The 27,918-nt window shown below is 43.4% G+C and overlaps 1 protein-coding gene across 2 annotated transcripts; it reads left to right on the top strand.

The window, feature by feature from the left end:
- The first annotated feature begins 380 nt into the window (after positions 1–380).
- MLN (motilin) lies at positions 381–27,684 on the top strand. 2 transcript variants are annotated; one of them, XM_088674189.1, is made up of 5 exons: positions 381–635; positions 20,848–20,965; positions 22,017–22,121; positions 24,793–24,898; positions 27,551–27,684. In XM_088674189.1, exons 2-5 carry the CDS (start codon positions 20,849–20,851, stop codon positions 27,556–27,558), a joined length of 336 nt encoding a protein of 111 aa, XP_088530315.1. In that variant the 5' UTR covers positions 381–635; position 20,848; the 3' UTR covers positions 27,559–27,684. The 2 variants fall into 2 exon arrangements, with proteins under 2 accessions (XP_088530315.1, XP_060133015.2); XM_060277032.2 differs by lacking the exon at positions 381–635 and adding an exon at positions 11,849–11,995.
- Positions 27,685–27,918: the final 234 nt, after the last annotated feature.

Raw genomic sequence — 27,918 nt, 5'->3', positions numbered from 1 at the left:
AACCCCAGTACATTTTGTTCTCTAGGCCATTTTGCCCCTTCAATGCCTTGCTTGGGTGGGGTTCCATTTCTTATCTCCACTTCCCCACACACAGATGCAGGCATGTTGGCTTCCACATCTCAAAACAAAACAAAACCAAACCTTCAAAACAAGGTCCTGTTTGCTTTAGCTTCAGAGGAACCAAATTTTCTCGTCTACAATAAAAGCAATTTTATCCTGTGCATGAGGTGGGAGATCCAGGAAACAGAATAGTTGGCAAGACCATGAGGTTCGCCCAAGGTCACAGTGGAAACCAGCCATGAGGCAAGCAAGCTTACAGGCTGGCTAAACATTTGCTCAGTTCCCTAAATTATGTCCTGAGCTGTTTCCTAATTCTCGGCAAGGGTTGCTGCTTTCCTGCTGAGGAGGAGAAAGGAAATCTCCTATTATAGCCAGACTTCTGCCCCTCTCTATCCCCAGTAGAGACCAAGTTGTGCATTGTTGAGGAGCTGAGCTGCTTATCTGTGGCTTGTGAGCTCACCCAATGGGAAAGGGGTTAAATGGAGATAAAGCTGGAGAGTGGTAGAGACCATATGGAAGGGGAAGAAAACTCTTTATCCTGTAATTGGATTCATTCCCAGCAGCTCCTGGCTAAGGTGAGCTTGAGTGGATGTGACAGGTCATGATCTGTGCATTGCTGTCAGCTGGGCCGCCCCAAGCAGGATGTGTGTGCACAAACTTGTAGATCAATCCATTAGTATGGATCAAATAGATTTAAATGTGTGACAGGGAAGAAGTAGGACACCGATATATTTACAGTTCGGTTTGCTGGTGTTGTGCTGTTGCTTTTTTTCTCCTTCAGAGTCAAGATTAACTCTAGCTCAGGTAGCTGTCCCAGCTCTGTGCTCCTAAGCCCTCTGCTGGCTACAGGAAGGCACAATTTTACACAAGACTAAAAATAAAACAACAGCTTGAAAGCCTGAAAGAAGGAGCCAAGCTAACCTGGTGCAGTGACATTCTGTAGTTTGCAGGAAAATAATGGTAAAACTCGTGTTTCTGTTGCTTTATTTGGAAAGATGCATAAACCACTTCATTTAAAAATAAAAAACCTCCAAGGGCTGTGCATAAAGCAATCATCAATCAACTACAGATAAAAATCAGCAGAAGTTAAAAACAAGTGTACACGACTAAATTATGTGTCCAGATAGGCTTCCTGAAATAAAATATTTTTAACAGGTGTCTGAAACAGCATCGTGAGGGCACCTGCCTAATATTAATCAGCAGGGAGTTCCAAAGCTACACTGAAAAACTAGCTCCTAGCAAAATGTGGAACAGACATTTTATGGCTCTTGTAAAAGTGCAATTTTTGCAGATGGAAGCGGTCAAGTTGGCACATAAGGGGCAAGGCAATCCTTCAAGTAAGCTGGTCCCACGTTGTTAAGGGCCTTGTGCACTAACAGTAAAACCTTGAACCAGTAACAAATTGGCAGCCAGTACAGATCTTTAAGCAGATGTGCAATATGCGTGCTATAGCATTCTGTATTAATGGCAGTTTCCAGATTGATTGCAAGGGAACTCCCGCATAAAGTGCATTCTGTTAGTTCGGTCTTGAAGTTACCAGTGCCGGAACTACTGTGGTCAAACTCTCCCAGTCCAGGGACAGCTGCAGCTGGGTTTAGCTCCGCTCAGGAGTTCCAAGTGAAGATGATTCTTTCCGAAAGTGGAACCTGCTTGGGTCAGCTGTGGTCAGGAGCTCCAGAATGCAGCCAATCCCTGTCCAAAGTGGGGCTTGCAGTCAGCATAGCTGCCAAGTTATCCCTTTTTTAAAGGGATTTTCCCTTATGCTGAATAGGCTTCCTCGCGAGAAAAGGGAAAACTTGGCAGCTATGGCAGTCAGCATTGAACGGAAATGCCAGTAGGGACTAAGGAACTCTAGAACTAATTGCAACTGGAATCCAATACGAGCACGGCTTTCAGTTAGCCTCATATCTTAGAAATTTGTCTGTACCCACCTATTGGCGCTTTTTTACCAAAGCTAGATTAAATGTATTTCCATCGGAAGTTATAAATGTTAGACTGAGAGGCATCCCCTATCAGAATATGCTTTGTTTATGTTCTCAGGACGTCGATTGCATGAACCATATCCTACTGCATTGTGGGCAAAGTTTCTTTCGGAGGTCGCAAGAAACAAATATCATGTTCTAGACATAACAAAATGACTACCTCGGTCTCTTTCCCCTGTTGTTTGGTTGTCTTAACTGTATCTTGTTTTGAAACTGTTTTCTGTGTGTGACCTGATAATGAGCATGCAGCCTAAGCAAGCCCATTTAAGGCATTCCTTCCACACACATACACACCAAGCTTAGACCCTCCCTGCCAGCAATTCTCTTGGATGTGGCAAGTCTGTTATGGATGCTGCGGTTGCAGATCCTGCGTTGAGCAAAGGGTTATACTAGGTGGCCTCTAACTTTGAGGTCCCTCCCGGTACGTTTCCGGGCACAATTCAAAGTGTTGGTGCTGACCTAAATGGCCTCGGCGTCTCCACCCCCATCGTCCAGCCCGGACACTGAGGTCCAGCACCGAGGACCTTCTGGCGGTTCCCTCGCTGCAAGAAGCGAAGTTACAGGGAACCAGGCAGTGGGCCTTCTTGGTACGTAGTAGTGCCTGCCCTGTGGAACGTCCTCCCATCAGATGTCAAGGAAATAAACAACTCTCTGACTTTTAGAAGACATCTGAAGGCAGCCCTGTTTAGGGAAGCTTTTAATATTTGATAAATTATTGTATTTTAATATTTTGCTGGAAGCTGCCCAGAGTGGCTGGAGAAACCCAGCCAGATGGGTGGGGTATAAATAAATTGATGGTGGTGATGGTGATGGTGATGGTGATGATGCACATTCCTGACATTCTTTATTGTTCACTGTTGGTTTTATTTAGTTTTTATGCATATTTGAATACTCAATTGATTTTATATCTTTTAAACATTTTAGTGCTAGAATTTTATTCTTTAAACAGCTTCAGGAAGCTGGGAAGTGATCTAAACATTATTTTAATGAATAAATATTACTACATTGCTACTGCTGTGACAGCGCTACTGAGGGCAGCACTGTCTGTGGGGGTTGTGGGTGGAAGCATTGTTCCTCATCCATGTGTCAATGCGAATGAATGGCCGCCCCACTAATCTTCGCAAACAAACAAACGCTAATAGTTGCAGATAAATAGTAAGGTTGACAGCACAGAATTTTGCAAACAAAACACGCAACTGTCAATCAAAAATGCTGATAAAATCTAAAGCATCCAAGTCTGATTTAATCCAATTCCTGTTTTCAGAAAATCTCCAGGGATTGTACAGCATTGAGAACAGCTATTTCTTTTCATTGTGCACCTCTCTTACAGTGACAGCTAATATCTACTGACAAGACTTGGGTGGTAAAGTTGAATCCAGGGGTCTCCCACTCCTTACACAGGCAAAATATCCATTGGTTTCTGTAAGAAATCTGTGTGAGCAAAAAGACCTTGGTCACTCAGGACAGCCTCATCATTTTTTCTGCTTCCTTTTTTTAAAGCCAATTTTTCATCCTTTGTCAAGAGGGACTTGGGTATCATGCATCATTGTCTTACTCATTTGATTGTACAGGCAACTTACAAAGACATAGTTAATGTCCTTCCTGGTTCTGTAGTTTTTTATCTTGTTATGCTTAGCTTAATATATTTCAGTTTGGTATGCTGCTGGTGAGAATGTGCAAGAGGGTAAGGAACAAGTAAAATGATTAAAATGTGTGAAAGATCAGATGGCCTGTCAATAGAGATGTGGAAGGAATTCTATTCAGTTTGCATTTAAACCTACCTAATTCACACGTTTGAAAACAATACAGGACCCAAAACACAGCCATTCTTTGAAATTTATACTCCTCTGAATTTTGCAATGCAATGCTCCAACCAACCAATGTTTACAAAAATGCACAATGAGGAACACATTAGTGAAAATGTGCAAAATGCATTATATTAGGAGAAATTCCTTGCAAATGCATTAGTCAAAACTGCATATGAATGTGTATCCCCTCCCCCAGGATAATTATGCACTAAAATGCTGACAAATATTCATGAGGATTTTTGTAATGCAGGTTGCTGCAGAAGAGTGGAGAAATAAATTTAAGATTGGAAAAATGAGAACTGGAGAGAACTGGAGTTGACAGTTCCATTCATCTATATCTGTAAATGGACCGTCTGTGTGAGTAAAAGGCAGTTCCCAATATTCTGACTGAGAAGCCCAACCCAGGAAGCGGTTCCCCAAATACCAATACAATAAAATTCATTTGAAATACAAAAGGATCTTCATTGCTTCTTTTCCTTACAAGTGAAACTAAGCATTGCTTGTTTTTCCTACTCTTTTACTAAGAGTGCAGTGGTGCTCTCCCCTTTGTTGATGCCGGGGGCAAGGAGAATAGCAGGATGGCACACAAGCTTCTTTCCATTAGCCCCCCCCCCCCAACTCTCAAAGAGGAGCAGTACAGGTCTAGTGGACATGAAAACCAGCAGTTTTCCAGCTAGTGGTAACCACCACAAAGTCCCCAAATTGGGCACTGGGAGGAATCTGCCAGCTTTGGATCTGCTGGATCCAAAGCCTGAAGGGTTGAATCTTTGGCCTTTCAACTACAGTCATACCTCGGTTTAAGTCCGCTGTGGTTTGAGTACTTTGGTTTACTTCCGGGTTCCGCCATGCGCAGAAGCGCTCTATCGGCGCTTCACACATGCACGCTATCGCCCCTTGGTTTAAGTACTTTTCGGGGAGCGAATGGCACCCCGGAACCAATTAAGTACTTAAACCGAGGGAACCCCACCTTTCACCCTGGCCAGTATGAGCTGGCAGATCTTTGGATGCAGCTGTAGATTCACCAATCTGCACATCCCCTCATTAGGATTGCTCTATAAGTTGGGTAGGAACAGATAATGTGGCTTCAGGAGATGAATCCCAAGCCCAACTTCAAATGTGCTTGACGGGGTCTATACAACCCAAGCCTGTCTTGCTATTGCCTCTGTCACAACCCACCCCAGACAAGGAAGGCACACATCTGATAGTTAACTCTTTGTTGGCAAGAGAAACAATTACCATAGTTTCCCATATATATATATAATGCCACCACCTATTTTGGGGGACTCAAATTTAAGAAAATGGGGGAAGATGAACATTTGGGGGGAGGATTGCCCAGAGTTGTTGATTGCCGGAAATCGCTCAGCCACATGCGTCACAAAATCCGCCTCTCGTCTGCCCCCTCGCCGGCAGAACCTGCCAATCGCCCACCCAATTGCCGCAGCATCAGCCAATCAACACCAGCCATTGACACAGCAACCAATAACATACCCCATAAACAATGACAGACGTGGCAGCAACCAACCAAACGTCCACCCTATGCACTATCCATTTATAAGATGACCCCCACTTCTTACCAAAAATTTTAAAGGAAAAAACCTTGTCATATACATGGAAAAGTACGAAACATCAGCTCCCACAGTGCTCAGGATACACATGCATGCACGCTTCTAGTCTCTAGGCATGGTCTGGACCCCATGGAACAGTTGTAGCAACAGTGGGACCATTCCTTCCAGGTTATACATCTTCCTCTGATGGGTTGCATGCCTGAAACCTGAGATTTATCCTGCATGGAAGTGATCACTGCTCTTCCCTTTTCAAGTCCCTCCTGGTTCAAGGAGACAGTGGGGTGGGGGAAGGTGAGGACCAGGCATCCCCAAACTTCGGCCCTCCAGATGTTTTGGACTACAATTCCCATCTTCCCCGCCCACTAGTCCTGTTAGCTAGGGATCATGGGAGTTGTAGGCCAAAACATCTGGAGGGCCGCAGTTTGGGGATGCCTGGTGAGGACTGTACTAACCCATCTCTCACCTGAACTGTCCCTTTTTCCTCTGCCACATACTGTGCGCCTCCCTCAGTCTCAGACTCACTGACTCTTCCTCCTCCCCCTGGCCTGGTTGTTGCCTTGCAACCAGCACCCAACCCCATAAATCACTGTCCCCCCACTCCTGGGTCATTCTCCTAGCCCCCTGCCTCTGCTTCAGAGCCCTGCTAGTCCCTGACACCCTCAGGTGTGGTACCTGGCCTAATGGAGATCAGCCCAGGATTTGGTACCATTCTTATATGGCTTATGAGTGTCAGGTGTGCTGAATCAATGTGTCTGTCATTGATCTTCCTTCTGAATCAGGAGTACTATGTAGCACTCACAGACAGGATGAAACCTCACTTCTGATATCCTTCATTATCACATGCCTGGGGCAGCCATTGGCATCTGATTAATGGTGTAGCCAAAGTCAGTTTGTTATTTATGGGGGAGCACAAGATGACAATATGCCGCAATCTGTAGGGGACCATGGTCTCTCATGGAAAATGAATCAGCTCTTGTTAGGATCAGTAAACATTCCCAGCTGGAATTAGAACCAGGATCACAGGGCTTTTGGCATGGATCTGAGAAGACGGAGAAAGTGAGAGTTTAATGTTAATCCAGAAAAGTGATAACCCCACCACCAAATTCCCCATTAATCTGACATTGCTTTCCCCGGCCAAGAGCCAGAGCATGCAATATGGTCTGAACCCAGCAGGAGTTAAATCTTACTATTGATTGTCTCTTTCCAACCCCGCTATGCTCCAGTGAATTAACATGAATTACATTGCTGAGAAGTTGGGAGAAATGTAACCAGTCTGCAGGGAAGAATAGAAACACAAGTTAAAGGCTGTGCATTTAAAATATTTATGCTGTGAATGAACATGTATTTAAACCCGCTGAATTTCAAATATTTATGTATGCAGGGGGACAAAATCTAATATTAAGAAAAATGTATTAAAAGTTGCCAAAGGCACTTTTCTTCATTAGCAAAGCTGAACACCCACAAATAGCGGTGGTGGCAGCTGTTGTCCAGAATGCACCTGTGCATTAACTGGCAGCAGTTTGCAAATGCTGCTTGGATAAGAATATGCTCTGTTTTACACCACAAATCAAATCATTTGCAAACAGAGGGATTAAAATTGGAGTTTTGTGTGGTCTTGATCCCGTGGACAAGATGTGTGCCTCTAAAACAAACCTCTGTAAGATGATGTGTCTGTATTACCTAGAATTCTGAGCAAGGTGCTTGCACACACAGTGTTAGAAATCTGTGGTGTAGCTGTGTTTTCCTTGAGTTTGGTTACCAAAAGCAGCTTGATATTTAAATAAATGCTAGTTCTCATGAACAGACATGGATACCCACCACACACACAAACCCTTTATGCTATGATTTATGCACAAATCATCTTAATGAGAGTTGAGCAGAGATGTGGCAAATCACAATTTGTGTTCACAACAAATCATTTGTTAATCATGGTGCAATCAAGAAAAAGCAGCCACCCATGTTAATTGTATTTATTTCTATAGTACCACCTACTCTACATGCTCAGGGATTGTGTAACCTAACCACCCAAAGACTTGTGGATTTTCAGGAAAAGAGGAGAAGCAACTTGAATATATAATTTTGGTCCAAGGACTCAATGGCTGAGTTGAGATGGTCTGCAAAGGTTTTATAAACCATGGTTTATGGAGGCGTGGATAAGCACCAAGGCTGTTTGCTCCTCACTCACCCCTCCTCTACACTGCCATCTTTCTATTGCACTCTGGGTTCGGCATTAAGCAGAGTTTCCTGTTATATCTGAACTCATGGTTAATGCCAGTTAACAAACCAGGAAAATAAGCTGGGATCATAGACAGAACAGATGTCACATCAGCCTGTTCAGGTGCAACAGGGAACCCTGGTTTAACTCAAAACAGGCTCTTAATGCAGAAGCCAGCACAACAGGAAGAGGGCCAGGAAGGATTAAGGGCACATAGTTATGGTGTTCATTCACAGCTTCATATGCCATGGCTAGGAAGCCTTTGGCAATCACCTGAATGCATCCACTGGGCAATGGAGATAATCTCCAAGAACCATTCTGTTTGAGCATCATATCATAGGAAGCTGCTTTGTACCAGGCAATAGTTTTGCCCATCTAGCTTAGGAGTGGGATCTTTGGCCCTCCAGATGTTGCTGAACTACTACTCCCAACAGCCCTTGCAAACATAGCTAATGGCCAGAGATCATGGAAGTTGTGATTCAGAAACTTCTGGAGGGCTAAAGGTTCCCCATGTTTGATGTAGCCCATGTGGCTCTCCAGAACCTTTGTCTGAGAAATCTCCCATCACCTGCTATCTGATTCTTGTAACTGGAGATAGTAGGGACTGGACATGCTCAGGAGCAGATGATGTGGTCAAGTTGTGTTGCTTGCCGACCTCCCTCCTGCCAACTCCCTGCTGCATACCATGACAGAGAGGATAGCAAGATTGGTGCAGAGCCAATCTGGTGCTCCTGCCGGGACATTTGCACCATGCTGCCCATGCTTCCACTTCACTCCTTTCTGTCACAAATGCAGCAGCAGCAGCAGCAATTTGGCTGGAGCAAGGCCAGGTAACCAGCACAGCCCCACTGCACCATCTGCTACAGAGCTAATCCAAACTTTTGTTCCCAAAACTCAGCTCCATTCAAACTGAAACAGTGAATTTAGCAGTGGATTTCAGGAGCTGCGAACCTTCCTCCATCAGAAGACTATTGATCTCATCTTCGCGTGTTGAAACCAAGCATCGCCTCACTGTAATTAATGATTCCTCGGCAGTTTCCACCAGGTATGTCTTTTCAAGAGCGTTGGTTCTGCTCCAGCAGCAGTTCCACAAACACATGCTGTGGGAACCACATCGGCATAGTTAATTTGTCCTCTGACATCTAATTGATACAAATATGATTGATCTAACCATTTTACTTTTATTTTTAAAACTGTCCCTCATGCTGGCTAGCAGACACATTTCACTGGCACAAAAAAGGGAGAAAGATATGAAAGTTTTGTGCTTTCAAAGAATGACCTTTCCTGATAATTAATTTGCTGTTCCCGGCACCATCTGCTGTCTCGCAGCCACATCCATCATCGGCGTAAAAAAAATTAAAGCTCAATTAAAATGAAAACTGGTGTCACAAATTTGTCAGGGGAAGGCACAGAGTTCTGAGCAGCACAGCCATTTGACCCCTCCTGGAGGTTTACAGCTGGGCCCACTTCACAGGATTTACGATAACCTATCATAAATACAAAGGGCTCTGGGGAGTGCCTTAACTACCAGCACATTTCTAGGGTGTGTTTTGATCAAAGATGACATTATTGACTGGGATGATAACTGGGAACGTGTCGTAAAACTTGGGTGAAATTCCATAATTGAACATGTTTGCATTGAGCTGCTGTCAGCCAAAGCAGATGAGGAAAACTCTTTTAAGCAGCCCACGTCTCAAACCCCCTTGTATCTGGAAAACAGAGAGAATGCTCGGAATCCATACACAGGATAAATGTTCCTTGAAAGAGCAGGTTCTCTGTTTGTTTGTTTGTTTGTCATTTATTTTAGATATCTCTGCCCTACGCTTTGGTAGACAAGGCTTCCAGAGCACCTTACAAATGCAATCAAGGATAAATGCAGCTGATAATAAATAACTGCACCAAACAGATAATCATAATAAAAGCAGCAATTAGGGCCAACATCTAAAAGGATTCTAAAACCCAGCATAAAATGCAGGCTACTTCAGAAGACTAAGATGAATTCACCTGGCACAGAAAATAAAATAAAGAGTATAAGGCGAGTCTCTCCCGGCAACCTCTTATAAACAGGGGAAATAACCCAGCAGCTATTAATCAGAACTGGGATATATTTGGAAGTCTCTGTGTCCAGAGTTGTGGCTTCTCCAACCAAACTCCATTGTGATTGCTTCTTCCCATAACAATGGGATAACACTGAGGGAGTCACCTTTGGAGGCAATGTGGGTCCTCTGTTGGTCACATCAGACTTTCCAGGCCATCTGCACTCAGACAGTTCCACTGTACAGTGTATCAAGGAATGGAAGTGGCTGACTGATAAGATAGATAGATAGATAGATAGATAGATAGATAGATAGATAGATGATAGATAGATAGATAGATAGATAGATAGATAGATAGATAGATCGATAGATAGATAGATCTCAGAGGAAGTTTGCTACCTTCATAGCATTTTCCCACTAACCTCAGGGCTACACACACTTGCTTAGACTAATGAAAGGAAGAAAGCTGAGATTACAGTTTCAAGTGTCAGGGCTTCAAAGAATAGCCCCCCCCCCAGGGCAATAGTTCAATAAGAGAATGAAATGCAGTCTGCAGGACCAGTCTTCCCCCCCCCCCCAGAACAAGACAGCCATTGGAATAGAAAACTCAGTATTGGACTGTGGGAAGTAGTTCCTCCGCTCGGGTACGAAACTGAGAACTTTGAGCAGCACCAGGGGAAAGGCCAGCTGGACCCTCCCTCTGGAAACATAGCCCCTTCAAACTCATACTCTTATATCCACCCCGAATGACAACTCCCATAGCCTTGTAAAGCATTTTTATTTTTAATAGCTGGTATATGACCATAATAAAGCTTGATTGATTGATTGATTGATTGATTGAATGAATGAATGAAATGCAGACTTGGAAGATCTACCCTTTTATAAGTAACTTTTACCATGTATGTACAAAGCATTAAATAGAAAGGGTTCATCATAAATCAGAGTCATGTATGTCTAGGCAAAGTAATCGGGGGGGGGGGGAATGAATAGCATACTCCAGATGATGATTTTAATTGAATTAAAAATGTTTATTTGGCACATCTTTGTGTAAGTTATGTGAGTTATCATTCCTGACAGCGGTAAAGATTCAACTTTCAGAATTTCAGTGTTTACATAATTATGGAGTGACACCTTAATTTTCTGTAATGCTTAAAAGATATGGGTAAGTGGTTAAAAAAATATAAGCTTAAAAGCTGTAATTTTCCACAATTCATCCAAAATGATAAACACTGAAAGACTTCCTTTACAAACAAACATGGATGTACTCTCTGTTGGTATGAAATTCTGCACAGCCTAATTATAGATATTAAGACTTAGCAAATTAAATAACAGGAAATCAAGCCAACAAGATTCATGGGCTTGAATCTTGGGCCTGAAGCCTGGCCCATATTCTACAGCAAGGAAAGGAAACCTCTTCTTTCAGCCCATGGCCACATGTCTTCATGGACAACCTTCCGAGGGGGGGGGGGCACATGTCAGTGATGCTAAGGACCAGATACAAAAGTTGGCAGAACATGTGTGGCAGGCTACATTCCAGGCAAGCAAAAGTCTCAGGTTTCTACACATCCACCTCTGCAACCTCTATCCAGTCAAGCAAAAGGCATTATCATGCTTTTGAGCCAGACAACAGGCAAGGAGCACATTCAGTTGTGCTCTGGGGACAATGCTGAGGGCTAGATAGAGGGGCTTGGAGGACCACATTTGGCTTTCAAGTCTGAGATTCCCCACCCCTGTTACCCAAAGTAAACTTGGGTTTGTCAGCAACAACAGGGAGCTACAGCCAAGCCTGGCATTCTGATGCATATCCCTCTGCATCAGACACTTGTATTTGCAAACATATTTGTTGCATTCACCCTGTACGTTTAAGATGTGCTCCAAAATATGTAATGTTGCATTTAAGAGACCCTCAGCAAGAGCTTTGTCACTAAGATGAAAAGGCCATTCTTTGAATTCAAATGTCGTTGTGAGTGTTTACAATTATTAAAGATCGTGGATCAAACATTGCAACAAAATCTCTGGGAAGGAGGTGAGGAAAGGGATGGGGATGAAAGCACAGCCCAGAATTCCCAGTGGCAGCAACTAAGGGAAGCAATGCTCCTTGGAAACTCAGGATTCTTACCTGGTATGTGCAACAAAACCATTTCTATGTTCCTACATTTCCAATCAATCCAATGCCTTCAAGGGCCATGAATGATGACAAGGGCTGTTGGTGTCATTAGGAGCTGGTAGTGGTTATATAAAGGCCAATGAGATCAGACCAGAGAGAAGAACAGACAAGGGGAATCTCCAGAGCACTGTTCCACAGACAAGGAGACAGCACATTCACTAGGTAAGCATTTCTGCCCATTCATTTCTATGCAATGTAAATCTTCCGTGGAGAGACAGTGGAGTTTAGGGATCTCAAATTTCTCCTTATATGGGTATTTCATTCTATTTTGTGGCCCAGAATGTTCTCTCTGTAAGCCCAGGACAATTGAACAAGAATGGGCTTCTGGGTTCTTTCCGTGTGTGAATAATTTTTTAAAAAAACAACCATTTTTGATCTCTATGTAATGATGTAAGCATACTTTAGAAAATCCTTGACAATGCACAGATCTTCTGTGGAGGCTCAAAGTATGGGTGAATTTCACTCTAGTGATGTTAAGGAAGGCTACGATTATGCCCACACCAATATTATTACAATGATTGGGACTCTGCAGTTACAAAGTCCAAACACATCTGCATCTTCTCAGTGTCACAGTCCACTTTGTGTACCTGATAAAATAAATGCTTGCCTATAAAAGCTTGTGCTTCATTAAAACAGAGTCTCTGGCACACACACATTGCTTTTCTATACACACCTCTTCTGCACTTTCGTTGCTTGTAGTTATAGCCCACTCCATTGCCCAATTGGTCTTCTGAGCGGTTTATAAGAATAAAAACCATTTTAAAGCAACTATCACATTGCAATGAGGACTGTGGTTAATTTTGGACAGGAGGTCAAATCCAAATATGACTTTTTATTTTATTGATTTTGGAAAGCTACTTGCATTCCCACATTTGCCCCCCTTCTCCCCCATCCCTTACACCAGGTATGGGGAAGCTGTGACCCTCCAAATGTTGTTGCTGGATTCCAGCTCCCGTTATCCCTGACCATTGGCCAAGCTGGTTGGGACTGATGGGAGTTGTGGTCCAGCAATACCCAGGGGGTCACAGCACCCCCATTATCATTCACTGTTCTCAGAGTTTCTTTGTCCCATTAAGTAGCAGGCACTGCAGTAGAGAAGGGAAATAACAAGCTCGCCATTATCATGTAATGCATCTTCTTTAATTAAAATCACCAGGGAGATCGGCAAGGCAATGTGAATTGGCAGCAGCCACACATTTGGGATGCTATGTCGTTTAGCCCCAACACTAAAGCTATGTCCAAGCATTTGCCTGAGCATGCAAAATGTTAAACCAGGGAAATGTTAAACTGCTGATGAGGGCAGGGGCATGCATGAACTTAAATACCACCCCCAATGTCCTCAGGCATGAGCAGGTTGTGCTTCAGATCTTTGCATGATTAGCGCGAAGGTCTGAAGACACCATTTAATTGCATTCAGCACAACATGCTTAGAAACCTCCATGAGAGTGGGAATCCTGACTTACCACGGTTTCTGATCATGGGGAGAGTTTCTGCTGACTGAACATGGCTAAAGAATGATCATCAATGTGCACGGCACTTCACAGAGCACAGCAGCACATGTCCCAGCTGCCCCAAGGAGCATACAATCTGAAATCCAACACAGGGGGAACGATAGGGGAAGGTAAGGCAATCATAAACAGAGAAGCAATGTGCAGCTCTTTCAAGTTACACCTGTTTGGTTACAGGATTTGGAAGAAGAAGGAAACAGACTATCAAAAATTGCTGAACAGTAGGAGCAATGTAGGTTCAAAATAAAGGTGATGTTTGACACATTGCTTGCCCTTGAATGGTTGGAACTGGGGGACCCTGACATTATGGGCAGGGACCTTTAACCCTTTGCCCCCACCAGTTTCCCACTTGGAATTGTTCACCCCACACCTGCTATTTGCAATAGGAAGAAATTCCTCCTTGACACTGATGGGAGTTTTCCTTCCATTGCGAAAGGCAGGCATGGGAAACAGTCTGATTTCAACCCCTGACCATGGTGTGGACAAAGAGTTAACACTCCTGTGCCTCCCTGACATGGTCCGAATTCAGCTCCCCCTCCCCAAGTTGCCTATTTGCTAAAGAAAAATGAACTTGGCAAATGTTATGTCTAGTTTGTCTCCCCAATTCTAATGTTTCTGGGTAGAGGAGAGATAAAAGCAAATGTTTAAACAAAAGAGACAGTGCTTCCTACAATTCCTTCTCTGCCTCCACATTAATTTCCCCCTTGTTTTGTACCGATGTGCACGATGACACATGGAAAAAAAATGGTCAGAGAAAGGGAATCAGGCCCCGAAGATGTCCAATTTTGAATCACACCTTTTCAAAATGTTACCAGTGCAGCTCATTTACAAACAGCAAACACACTATTCGCCTTGGGAGGCACCGAGCTGCAGTGTTAATGTTTGAAAGACGTGCCCTGTTTGCAAAACAAGGAAGGGGCAATCCGTAGTCTCGCCAATCAAACAACAGAAAAAACTAGGGGCTCTTTCCCCTGTAGCAGAGAAATAGTCAAGAGGAAGGGGGAAGCTAACTGGCTTTGAGGCTCTGCAGTGTTATGCTGAAATTACAAATAAAGTAGCACAGAAGCACAATCGTGCAAAGGTAACGTTGTGCAAAGAGAGAGAGGCAGATTGTGTTATATAGAACTGGGCAGCAACATTTCAAATCAGAGCAAACCACACTTCCCTCAACCTTATGGTGCAATTGGCTCGAAGCAGAATCCACAAATTTACTCTGGGGTTCTGGTCCCTAGCAACAATTTGTAAGCATGACAGCTGGTCAGGAAATAGAATATATCTATGCTGCTGCTTCTTTTTTTACCTGATGAAAAATGTCGACCTTTTGTCTCTCTTCCTATTCAAGGAAGACATTTTATTTTAATCTTTTAGAAACTGGACGTTTTCCGGTTTCTGATGTGCTGTGCGCACTGTGTCCATGGAAATGATGCACAGCCAAATGTGCAGCAGAATGGAAACAAAGCTCATCAACACTGGGCTCAAAAATAGCCAAAATAATAGTTCTGAACTGTCAGGTTCTTGGGGGGGGGGGGCTAAACCCAGCAATTATTTAAAGAAATGGGTTTATTTAAGGGCACCATTTGAAATGAATGAAGGTGGCTCCAAATGTTCCAACTAAGGATGGTAGTGCTAATGTAAAAAGAAGATAATGGCGGCGGTTAAGTGGTTTGCAAATAAAGAGCACATGCAAAATAGTGATTTATTGCAATCTGTTGGTTCCCAGTAGCAATCGGAGCGGGTTGGAGGGGGGCACTAATTAGCACAAACAGTGCATTACGAACTAAATATGCAAATGACTGCTTTTTCTCCCACTGAATATACAGATACAGGTGCAGGAGTTCCAGGATTGTGGCAACAGCTCCACGAGAGAAGTAGGGACAATTACTAAAAGTATAAATTCCTCCCGTACGTGCTCCCACTAGCCCAGTTTTTGTGTGACTTGATGAAGACTGGTTAGAATCTACTATTAGGGCAACAAAAGCTCAGTCTTCCTTTCCACCTGGCTGCTCAGTGCCAGATTAGATGCTGCATATGTCCTAGGAGTGTACCAAACTCCTAGTGGCCTTTTTATATCCACCCACCTGCAGAAAATGCAGCTTTGTGAAGTGATGGTGTGGTGTTGGGGCTAGTGGGTGCTTACCCCTTTCCTTGTCAGCCACCTCTCCACTCTACATTGACCTCCAAGCTGCTTTATCGTCTGCAGGATGTCAAAGGGGTATTTGCCCCTGCAAATATGCATTGGGAGCCTTATGGTGGGATCACAAAAAAATCTGCTTTATATATAGTCAGACCATTGATCCATCTAGTTCAGTATTGTCCACATTGTCCAATGATGATGATAATAATAATAATAATAATAATAATAATAATAATAATATATTATTATTATTATTATTATTATTATTATTTATACCCCGCCCACAACTACAAGCACACATCAGGGGAGATTAAAGGCTGTTAGCTCTATTAAGCTTGTTATTTAAAAGTAGCTTTACAGATGAAATCCTTGTCACAAATCAGTCTCACTTTTGTTACAACTGACTAACGAATATTTCTGTAAGATAAGAAGGATTTAGATTTGCAGCAGCTTAGATATACATGGTCTGAATTACTAATCTATAACAAGCTGTCTGTTAATTGCACATCAATAAATCATTAGATTTTTCTTGGAAAATAGCAGAGGTTTTCTTCTGTAGCAACACAGATACTAAGTGACCTATGGCCAGTGCCTTTTTCTAAAAAAAATGTTTAGGGATACTCTCATTTTCCTACTCATATTGAAATACTGCCCCTCAATGAGGCCAAACTTATATTCACAAAATGTTTAGGGGAATAATAATAATAATAATAATAATAATAATAATAATAATAATAATTTTATTATTTATACCCCGCCCATCTGGCCAGGTTCCCCCAGCCACTCTGGACGGCTTCCAACAAAACATTAAAATACAGAAATCCATCAAACATTAAAAGCTTCCCTAAACAGGGCTGCCTTGAGATGCCTTCTAAAGGTCTGGTAATTGTTGTTCTCTTTGACCTCTGGTGGGAGGGCATTCCACAGGGTGGGTGCCATTACCGAGAAGGCCCTCTGCCTGGTTCCCTGTAACTTGGCTTCTCGTAGCGAGGGAACTGCCAGAAGGCCCTCGGCGCTGGACCTCAGTGTCCAGGCAGAACGATGGGGGTGGAGACGCTCCTTCAGTTCTTCAATGTTTCAGAGAGTTGTCAGCAGGGCTGGGCAGCCCATAAGGTAGCCTGAGGCAGCTGCCCTGGTGGCAGAATCTGCCCCATGGATGCCCCACCTGCCCCTGCTGCCACTGGAGAAGTGAGGAGAAGCAGCAGCAGCAGCTTCTGAAGAGACCTTGTGAGATCTTGCAGAACTCTCACGAGATCTCGTGGAACTCTCATGAGAATTTGCCGGAAGCCATTCCCATGCAACCCTGGTAAGCAAGGCTTTGGCGGGGGAGGTGCCCGGGGGGGGGGGGAGTGCCTCAGGTGGTTAAATGGGATGGGCCTCCCCTGGTTGTGAGGGATTTAATGTTGGACCTTTTGCATGCAAAGTTGCAGGACCACAGAGAGCTCCATGAGGGCAGCTTGCTAGAACAGAAACTGAGAGCAGACTGAGACTTTTTAAGCCTCTGACTCCACACTGCTTCTTCTAGGCTCTGCCCCTATGTGGAGAACTTCAAGTTCTTAAAGGCTGAACCCTCTGGCTTGAAGAAAGGTGCTTCTCTTCCATTCTATGCCCTCCTGTCCGATGTGTGCCGATGTGTGCTGGACCAGTGAGGTAGTGTGGGAGACATTTGGTTCCTCAGGCTCAGGGAAAGGTGCCCGTGAGGATTATGGCTCTGGTTCTACAGGCCCTGGTGTAATGAAAGGTTCTTCTGGGGACTTCTAGTGGTCTCTTGATGTTGAGCAGTCTGTTTAGAGCCCTGCTCCTTGATCTAGCTCCTTAGCTGGTGCCTCTGCAGTCTCCAGTTCTGCGTCTGAATTGTTGCTGCATTCGGGGATCATAACACCTTGTGCGTATGTAAGCATGTAGTTGTTGTGACAGTGTTTCCTTTATTGTTCTGCATTTGGACATCTGATCTGGACCAGTATCTATATCAGGGATGGGAAACCTGTGGTCCTCTAGCTATTGTTGGACACCTACTCCTGTTATCCCAACTAATGGCCAGATGAGAGTTAGAGGTCTGCCACATCTGAAGGGCCACAGCCTCCCTATCTCTGATCTAGATGGAACATGGCCCAGGAATAGAACTGAAACCCATGTTAAAGGTGTAATTACATCAGATACTTCTCAGGTTCTCGGTTTGTGCTCTTGTGTGCAGTCAAAAATGTGCATTGTACACAATGTGGTGCAACATTTCTTGCACTAGCTTTTCAACTTTTCATGTGAGTACTACAGCATATCCTGGGTAACCCTGTATCACCTAAGCAGATCGGTGTGAGATCAAGATTCCTGGGTGCAATGAAAGTTTTGGATTTTTGATGTGCTGAATTAAAGTATTTTTGATGTACTGAATTAAAGTACTCCCCCAAAACCCCACAGAGGAATCTCATATAAATGGCACCATGCTCAGTGCTTTTTCATCTTCCATGCCCTAATACATCTGGGTAATAAATGCACCAGAAGAATTAGTTTTTAGGTGCTGTACAATATTGGTTTCAGATCCTGCACAGTTTTATTGGTACATAAAGGCTTGGTTTAGAACTAAATCTGACCCAAGAGCAATACTTGAATAATGCCAAAAGCACTTTAAAAAAATTAATTAAGTCTCAGGATAAAAATGAGCAAAGCTTCTAAGTACTTGGACCATGCTTCATTAAATTTGTTCAACAAAGAGCATTTAATAATTAAAAGGCTCTTGAATGTTTACATAAATCCTCCTTGTGATGTGGTATTGCTGTCCAGTCAAGTCAAAAACTGGTTTACAGCAGCCCCTTAAAGTCAGGCTCCCTTAGAGTGGGAGTGACAAACCATGTTCTTAGCTCTGTACAACCTATCAAGGTTTATTAAGGAGCTCAGCACACCAATGGGAATTGACCAGATGAGCTTACTAGGTCTCTTATAAGATTAGGGACTGTGACACAGCTGTCTGATTCTTTTCTTCCCCTCTGTGAAGCTTATGGAAGAAAAGGAAAAGGGGGAAATTACAATAATACTAATAGGAAAAGCAATATGTTTCACTGCCAAAATCAGTAGAGCTTTCTCATCAGGGGACAAACGGTAAGGAGGAAAGATGCAAAACCCTGATGCACATTCCTGTACTTTAGTGACTAGATTTCTGAAATACAGCTATAAATCTGCAGTATAGCTAGCAACATTGAGCAGCAATTTAAAACTCCTGGAGATTTGGTTATAAATGCAGTAGGTTATTTCCTTGTAACAAGCCAGTAGTGTTGGTCAACTGTTATAAAAGCTACAGTATCTGGGTCTTGATGTAATCCAGTAGCTAGAGAAGAAAACACAACCAAAGTGTCAGAGGTTCTTGCAGCTACTCTTGAGTAATGACACTCCACACCTCCTTGTCTTTAAGGTGTCTTTATTGTGCATATTATTTACAGTGCAAAGAGTCTGGAAAACATGTCTGCTCAGTCTGAGTCAGAACCTCGCAATGGCTTCTTTCCGTTTCGTGCCCAACATAACAGCTTGAGAACACCAAAGGGCCTCCCTCTCGCCCTACGGGGTGCCGTGCGCCTCAATTCAGGCATCGGGGGGGGGGGGGAAGGGCTGTCCTTCTGACTGCTCTCCATTGGCCAATCCCATCATTTCCTCCCCAGCTGCTTCCTTCTCTACTCGGTGTTGAGGCTCTCGCATGCTGTCAGAGCCTCTCTCCTCCCTCTCTACTTCCTGATTCCTGTAATCTGATCCGCTACTGGACTTGCTGCTCTGTGAAGAACTCGACCTATAAGCCCTCCCCCTTACACAAGGTCTCCCCAAGTCCTTGTTTCATCTGAGGACAATGCATCAGATCACATGAAACACAATTTCATAATTCCATTTATGGAGGAGGGCGGCATTCTGGTGTGCCCTCGAGCACAGGTCAGCTTTCTCAAATGGGTCTTGAGATGCTGCCCACAGGTGTTGGGAATAATGGCGCCAAGAAGCAAGAAGAGGTGACACAGGAGCACACAAGCCCCACGCTTGGCTGTGTGTGAATCCACTTGGCATGTGAGCAAAGAAGTCTGTGAAGGTTGTCTGGGTTGTGTTCCAGCACTTTGCACCTTGAGTCACCCAGTTGCTATTTCCTGAGGAGCATGAATTTGAATGCTACACAAACAGTGCACTCCTGTGTGTATGTATACTCAGAAGTAAGCCCCCATTGAGTTTAATGGGGTTTTTATTGAGTGAGTATAGGACTGCAGCTCTAGGCTCTCAAACCATTAGAAGAAGTCCAGAGTCAATTCCCCTACCTATATAGTTGCTCTGATGACTTACTTTCTGGAATATGAATGGTCACTGAGAAAGGAGCTGGGTTTTTTATTAGGCAAAAGATGTAGTTCCAGATACACTTTACTACATCACATTCCTGCTTCATTATCTCAATTCTAGCAAGCACAGTCCAAAGCAATATAATAGCAGTTTCAGATGGTGTGCAGTTTCGCCTGTAAATTGCAGATTTATGAACGCTTTTCAGCTGACTTGCTGAATAACTAATAAGTGCTTATTAATCATCAGCCATCAGATCATATTTTGCTCTCCCTATATAGTGCTTTTCATGTTCTAAACAGGGAATCAGCTTTCTATTTCAGCTTTTAGAGGAAGGGCAGGGGACCTGTAGCCCCCCCCCCCTGACATTTTTGAATTCCAACTCCCATCATCCCTGCTCATTGGCCACACTGGCTAGGGTTGAAGGAATTTAGAGTTCCACATGAAAAGAGCCACAGGTTCCCCCATTCCTGCTTAAGAGTCCGGCTTACCAAACACTTCTTTGTTGTATTATGCTGCGTTACATGGCTATTCTGACTAACATATTTAACAGAGGAGGGATGGTAATATTTTTAAGTGCTTTCCATTTTGTTCTTACCGGGTGTTATATTTCAGCTTGCTGTGAGTGACCTGTCCCTAGATTATGTGTGATGAAGAGTGAGATAGAAATCCCATAAATAAAAATAAAATAATCTGGTTGTGTGGCCCAATGTTGCCAAACTATAACTCTTACCAAACCTGGCCATTGCCCATGCTTGCTGGGGCTGGTGGAAATTGTAGTAGAGTAGCATCTGGATGTTCAAAGGTTTCACATTCCTGGCGTAGAGGACTGGAAAACCTATAGCGGGACACATGGATATCACTTTTGTGCAAGATTCTTTGCATCTCTGGCTTGTTGAGCTGCCACAATCATGTCCATCCGAACTCGCCAGCCTTAACTGTGACCGTAATTTCTGGCATGTAGATTCTCATGGTGGAAAAGCCCACAAAAACCTGGATTGGAAAGTCACATGTGGTATCTGGCAAGTCTATGGCCAATCACATGTATTTTTATTTTATTTTTTGTCGTGCTCTAGGATGGTTCCAAGAAAGGTGGTGGTAACTCTTCTGCTCCTCTACATGGTAGCCATGCTGGCTAAACAGAGTGAAGGGTATCTCGCCTTCTACACTCCTGAAGACTTCAGAAAAATGCAGGTTGGTATCTGGAAAACAGTGTGCCAATGTTCAGGAAATGCCACAACTCAATGGTAACATGCATGATTTGCATACAAAAGGTCCCAGGTTCAGTCTTGGGCATCTCCAGAAAGGGCTGAGATAAAGTTCCTGTCTGAATCATCGAGAGCTACTGCCAGTCTCTGCAGACACTACTGAGCTAGATGGACCAATGGTCTGGCTCGGTATAAGGGAGCTTCGTATGTTCCTATGACAGAATTAGAAAGAGTATTGGGAAGTCTTATATGCTCACCATTCTGCAACTGTTTCTCCACCTCCTGCTTGGCATGATCCATAGTGATGTCCACCACCAATGGAAGTTCTGGCCCAAGCCCACAGGAGATCAATAAGCCCAGAAACAGACAGAAAAGTAAGGCAAGGTCAGGACCCTGGATAAGGGTGAAGCTGCTGGTTCAGAACCATGGTCAGTGGTCCTGCAGCTGAGGCAGAAAATGCAAGCTGTCTCAGCAGTGTTTCAGAGCACCTGGCAAAGTTCTACAATCTGACCCAGGTAGTCAATGAGTGCCAGATCTTGCCAGTTAAAATGCCAGTGCCTTTTGCTGCACCTGTTGGCTTTTTCTAGACAGTGGAGTTTCAAGCTGTGGGGACTGCTTTGGAGAAAGTAATGTAGTAATCAGAGTAATGTAGCAGTGATATCTTCTCGGGGTTCAAGAAATAAGATGTGGACCCCAGTGCCATCAGACTTAAATTCGAAGGACCATGGAGTGGATCCAGCTTCTCCTTGGAACTGATGTTGTAGGAAGTCTCTGCATCTGAATAATTTTGGCTCAGGAAGTGTGCATGCACATCAAAGCTCATAGCAATGACAAACTTTGGTGGTCTCTAAGATGCTACTGGTAGGAATTTTTTTATTTTGTCCAGATTTTGTTGACAGGGATGCTGCGACCAGTTGCTATTGCCTGGCACCATTGTTATATTCATTTGAAATGGCAACATAGCCAACTTGGTTCTCATACAGTGAGTGACCTACCCCAAAGTGCTATTCTTAATATCTCTTGTCGTTTGGCCCTAGGAGAAAGAGAGGAACCGAGCACAGAAGAAATCTCTGACTTTGCAGCAGCAGTCAGACACAGGAGATCTTCCTGAACTTTCAGAAGATGAAGGACAGGTCATCAAGGTAAATTGTGCTCCAAATTATGTCAACCATTACACTGATGACACCCAGCTCTATTTCTCTATTGTGAGAGGCCATGACTTTTTAAAAACAGTGCCTAGATACAGTGGTGGGCTGGACGAGATTGAATCTGGTAAGACAGAGACTATGTGAGTGAGTCTGTAGACTACAAATGGGATTGGACAAGAAGCTGCAGATGGTGCAGAATGCTGCAGCCAAGTTGCTGAATGAAGCACATAGATGTGCGCATATGATACCTGTGCTGAGGGGGGTCCAAACGTAGTTGAATACCATTCATGAATTTTTTTTCCTCGCTTTCCCTGACCCATAAGGTTATACTATGTTTTATGTGATTCAATTCCCTTGATTTTTGCGTTATTTGCTTTTCAGTGGTTTAAGGCTGCTACATTTTTAATGATATTGCTTGTTTCTTGTACAGTATTGTATACCACTTAGAGCAGGGATCGGCAACCTTTTTCAGCTGTGGACCGGTCCACCATCCCTCAGACCATGTGGTGGGGTGGACTATATTTTGGGGGGAGAAATGAATGAATTCCTATGCCCCACAAATAACCCAGAGATGCATTTTAAATAAAAGCACACATTCTACTCATGAAAAAACACCAGGCAGGCCTCACAAATAACCCAGAGATGCATTTTACATAAAAGGACACATTCTACTCATATAAAAACACACTGATTCCCGGACCGTCCGTGGGCTGGATTGAGAAGGCAATTGGGCCGCATCCGGCCCATGGGCCTTAGGTTGCCTACCCCTGACTTAGAGATTTTAAAAGTATTAAGTGGCTTACGAATACTTTTAAACAAACAAGACAGGTACAGGCAGGTACTTCTTCTAACATATGAGACAAAGCGTCATACTGATTAGCAGGTAAAATACTGATGAAGAGGCAAGCTTATTTCGATTCTCATTGGGCAGAATCTGTGCTTTCATTGGTAAAAATTCACTGTTGTCCTCACTTCTCTGTAACTTTTTATTATTAATTTGTACCATCCATCCATCCATCCATCCATCCAATGTCTTGCAAGATTCCAAGGGAATCTGTGGGACAATGTATCAATTTCATATACTGTAAATGCTATTATTACAACAAACGATCACTTAGTCCCTAGAATGGCACTAGAGCTGAATGAAAGAGAAATTTTCAAAAAACACTAGTAAAATGTGACTGTTATTTTCCTCTTATTCGAACGCAGGTCCCTGAGATTATTTATATGATGATGCCAATAAAGGTTTTGATTGATTGATTGATTATTTATATGAAGTTGACTCATTCCCTTAAACAATCTAAATGAAAGTAGGGGAATGGCTTGAGAACAGTCTGAAATACCGGTTTATATTTGTTGAAATGTTGTGCCTACATAAAAGGAGGTGTGTGCTCTAATGTGTTGTATACAGCTGAAATCCTAACAGGATGTGATACAGTCAAGTCAACTAATCACACATACAAATTGGCCCTTTTAAGAATTACAAAGCTAAAAAGGCTTCAGGAGCTCTCCTGCCTAGCTGCTATTGTGAATTACAACTTGGCTTAGGAAATTGTCTCCCCCAAACACAAGCTTACTGATTAACTGCAACACTTGCTTCAGATCTACAGTTTATACATCTCTCATCTACTTCATTGTTTAGTCTCCTTCATAATCTTTAATATATTTTATGTTCATATTCTGACGGGAAGTTTCCACTAACTCTTCCAGAAGCAACACAAACAATGCTCATGGCAAACCTTAAAATGTAGACAGGTGTCTTGAGCTCCAAGGCCAAATTTACCTCCACATCCCTCTCGCTGATTTTACTGCAAGCAAATGTGTTCTGAAAATGGAAATGGCTGTGGCTGAGCAGTAGAACAGAAAGTCCCGTGTTTAAAGCCATGAAGAGATGCTTTCAGCCAGTGTGGACAATACCAAACTGATGGACCACTAGTCTGACTCGGGATAATGTGGCTTCCCATGTCCCTAAAGTATAGGTGCTGCCCTCTGTTAAGTATTGGCAAGCCTCAGTAGATGAAGACTTATTTGTAGCTAAGTAATTTTATAAATTAAGCTTGTCCAACCATTCAAGTCCTGTGATCAAGTTCCCATCCATCTCAAATTCACACCAAAATCTTCATTATTCTAATCCATCTAGCTAGATTGCCTATTGGAAGTGCTTTAAAATCATGAAACTGGGTAGCGTAACTAAATATGGAGTGCATATAATTTAATTTTGCTCCCCGAAGTCTTATCCTGCAGTTCTGTTTCTCAGGAATTTGTCTGCATCCATGCAGACTGGATATTTCCTTATGTGAGGTTCTTGACATGCTTTAATTTAAGGCCTATGGCTCAACCACAATCCAGATCAGAGTTCCACTGATTTCAGTCACCACCTGGTGCTGCTCATAGTGTAGTGGACTGCAGCCTCGAGCTTTGAAAAACTTGATAAATTGTCAAGACTTATAAGATGAGAAACAACTGGCATTGGCTTTTGCAGCCTCCCTTTCAATGAGCGACTTAACCCTGCTCCACAGGTCACAAAGTCAAATGCTAAAATACTGGATCAGGAAATACCTTTAAGCAATAACAAATGACCCAACACTAATGATTCCTTCAGCGTGTGTGAGGCAGAACGCGACGTTGCTTTTTCCTTGCATGTTAACCCTGCTTTTCTTCACAGCTGATTGCTCCAGTAGAAATAGGAATACGTCTGTCCAAACAGCTGGAAAAATATCAAGATATCCTGAAGGAACTCCTAACAGAGATGTTACCCGATACTCAGAATGGTACGATATTATCTGTCTCTCCCTTTCCTTGGAACTCCTCGGCGCAGAAATTCCCGGAATACCTTTTGTGTCATGTTGACTCATTTTTAGAAAACTCCTGAGCAAAGATCATAAATCATTCTATCAGCAGTAATTGCAGTCAAGAAAAAGTACACCCCAGGAACATTTTTCATTGCCACAATGCTTCCCCACTTAGGGCTCATCCACGTGGCCTCTTGTCCTACTGCTTTCCTCCAGGGTAAACCACTCCTTTGGCACTCTATCAGAGCAAACAGCAATTTGGGTTTTCACTCGATTGACATTTGCTCCAATTTAGCACTAAAGATCAGGTTTTCCTTGGGTGAAGGAGCAAGGCAAGGGGGAAACCACTCAGACCCATGCCTAAGTAAAAGGTAAGGTAAAGGACCCCTGGACAGTTAAGTCCCGTCAAAGGCGACTATGGGGTTGCAGCGCTCATCTCGCTTTCAGGCCAAGGGAGCTGGCATTTGTCCACAGGCAGTTTTCCGGGCCATGTGGCCAGCATGACTAAACCGCTATTGGTGCACAAAGGACCGTGACGAGTGCCAGAGCGCACGGAAACACTGTTTACCTTCCCGCCACAGTGGTACCTATTTATCTACTTGAACTTCAGGTCCAGTATACCTGAAGGAGCGTCTCCACCTCCATCATTCTGCCCGGACACTGAGGTCCAGCACCAAGGGCCTTCTGGCGGTTCCCTCATTGTGAGAAGCCAAGTTGCAGGGAACTAGGCAGAGGGCCTTCTCGATGGTGGCGCCTGCCCTGTGGAACACCCTCCCAACAGATGTCAAAGAGGAAAACAACTACCAGACTTTTAGAAGACATCTGAAGGCAGCCCTGTTCAGGGAGGCTTTTAATGTTTAATAGATTACTGTGTTTTATTTTTCTGTTGGAAGCCGCCCAGAGTGGCTGGGGAAACCCAGCCAGATGGGTGGGGTATAAATAATATTATTATTATTATTATTATTATTATTATTATTGGCATGCTTTCAAACTGCTAGGTTGGCAGGAGCTAGGACAGAGCAATGGGAGCTCACCCCCTCACAGGGATTTGAACCGCCAATCTTCTGATCAGTAAGCCCAAGAGACTCAGTGGTTTAGACCACAGCGCCACCCGTGTCAGGTTTTCCTTGGGTAAAGGAGCAAGGCAAGGGGGAAACCACTCAGACCCATGCCTAGAAAGTATGGGTCAAGCAAAAAAAAACAAACTGCTTGGACCTGTGGCAATACATCAGCTACTGGAAAATCATATATGTGACCAAAAAACCCTACCATTGTTCTGTACCCATTTTCATCAACTGTTGAGTTGCTCTCCTGTATTGCACTTCTGTGGCAAACCTGGAGTTTTGTGTGATTATGGTGTGCAATGAATCAAGGGCTTCAAACTGGACTATGCATTATTTTCATGTGAGTTATTCCTGTTTCTCTCTGGAACTGATAATAGACTTGGAAATGAATTACACTGTGGGCTTGTAAAAAGATATTGCTGTTAATAACTCTTTAGGATTGCTTATCTTTCAGCCTTGAAATCAAAGGGAGTTATGTACATGAGCTTGGGCACGATCAGAGAGCCTCATCTTGCTGAAAAGTTCCAAGCTATGCAAAGCGGGAATGGGGAATTAAAATACTAGTCCAAGAATTCTACTGAATAGCTAAATACATTTGGATAGGATGTGACAAAATATTCAAATTACCTCTGCATCCGTAACTGGAGCCAGGTACTCAAAGACATGTGCCAACTTAGCTCTTTTGAAAATTTAATTAAAATCTCAGAATATCATAATCAGAACTGCCAATAGCCTAATAGAGTAGGATTGTAGTCTGTCCTACACATGTGGGTGAGCAGGGCTTACTACTGCCATTTGAAAATGCGGATCTGTTTAACACCATAGACATGTTTAGCCATTCCCCCAGAAATGCAACATCTTAAAACACACCAGCAACTTCCCACCCCCATGTCTCTGCACATGTTCCTCTTTAGGTAAAGGTAAAGGTAAGGGACCCCTGACCATTAGGTCCAGTCGTGACCAACTCTGGGGTTACGGCACTCGTCTCGCGTTATTGGCCGAGGGAGCTGGCATACAGCTTCCAGGTCATGTGGCCAGCATGACAAAGCCGCTTCTGGTGAACCAGAGCAGCACACAGAAACGCTGTTTACCTTCCTGCTGTTGTGGTACCTATTTATCTACTTGCACTTTGACATGCTTTCAAACAGCTAGGTTGGCAGGAGCAGGGATTCGAACCGCCGACCTTCTGATCAGCAAGCCCTAGGCTCTGTGGTTTAACCCACAGCGCCACCTGCGTCCCTAAGGGTTCCTCTTTAGACCACCAGGCAATTAACACAAAGGTCTGTAGAGGGTTTCAAAGTGCATTTAGTTGAACACACTAAAAAACCTCCCTACCCTCAAGAATGCTGTCCACAGTTTATGACCTAGTTTGTTCCAGCAAACCTTGGAATAACACCTTGTAATTATTACAGAGAATTATTGTGATAATCTACTTAGTTTCAAACCATTTTTATTGTTGAAAGCACCTTTTGTTTCTTCGTTTGAAGGATTAAGAAAATCCAAATTTGATCTTGCACAGTATTGATTCACAAACTTACATTGTTGTTTCTGTTTCCTCTCTTTATAGTTAATTGATGTTCTCGGAATTAGAAGACAAGAGCAAAAGACTAAACTGCAAATTTGCAAGATTCCACTTAACAGAAAGGTTGTCGGGGGGGGGGGGATACTTATGCAAGATAATAAAGCATGAAACTTAAATATATGATTAGTTTGTTCAAAGTTCATTTGAAAAGATTGACCCAAATGACATCTGAGAACATGAAAGGAAGATGTCACTACAAGTCACTCTGCATATGTAAGATACATTAACGTCCTTCCACCAACATCAAAATACTTTGCAAATCCCAAGCAATTAAGAGCTTGTCCTCTGTACTCAGGGCCTAATGTATTATGCTGATAATGAGGCATAAAGCCCTAGTGCCAGCAACTTCAGGA

This window comes from Zootoca vivipara, chromosome 7, assembly GCF_965207765.1.
Source record: "Zootoca vivipara chromosome 7, rZooViv2.hap1.1, whole genome shotgun sequence".
NCBI lineage: Eukaryota > Metazoa > Chordata > Lepidosauria > Squamata > Lacertidae > Zootoca > Zootoca vivipara.
The sequence above is the reverse complement of the archived record's forward strand: the minus strand, read 5'-3'. Positions and strand labels throughout refer to the sequence as shown.

Excerpts from the sequence above, each read along its gene's own strand:
- MLN (XM_060277032.2), top strand. The coding sequence starts at position 11,913 with ATGAGATCAGACCAGAGAGAAGAACAGACAAGGGGAATCTCCAGAGCA. Across the intron at positions 20,966-22,016 it reads AAGACTTCAGAAAAATGCAG|GAGAAAGAGAGGAACCGAGC; the intron begins GTTGGTATCTGG and ends GTTTGGCCCTAG. Across the intron at positions 22,122-24,792 it reads ATGAAGGACAGGTCATCAAG|CTGATTGCTCCAGTAGAAAT; the intron begins GTAAATTGTGCT and ends TTTTCTTCACAG.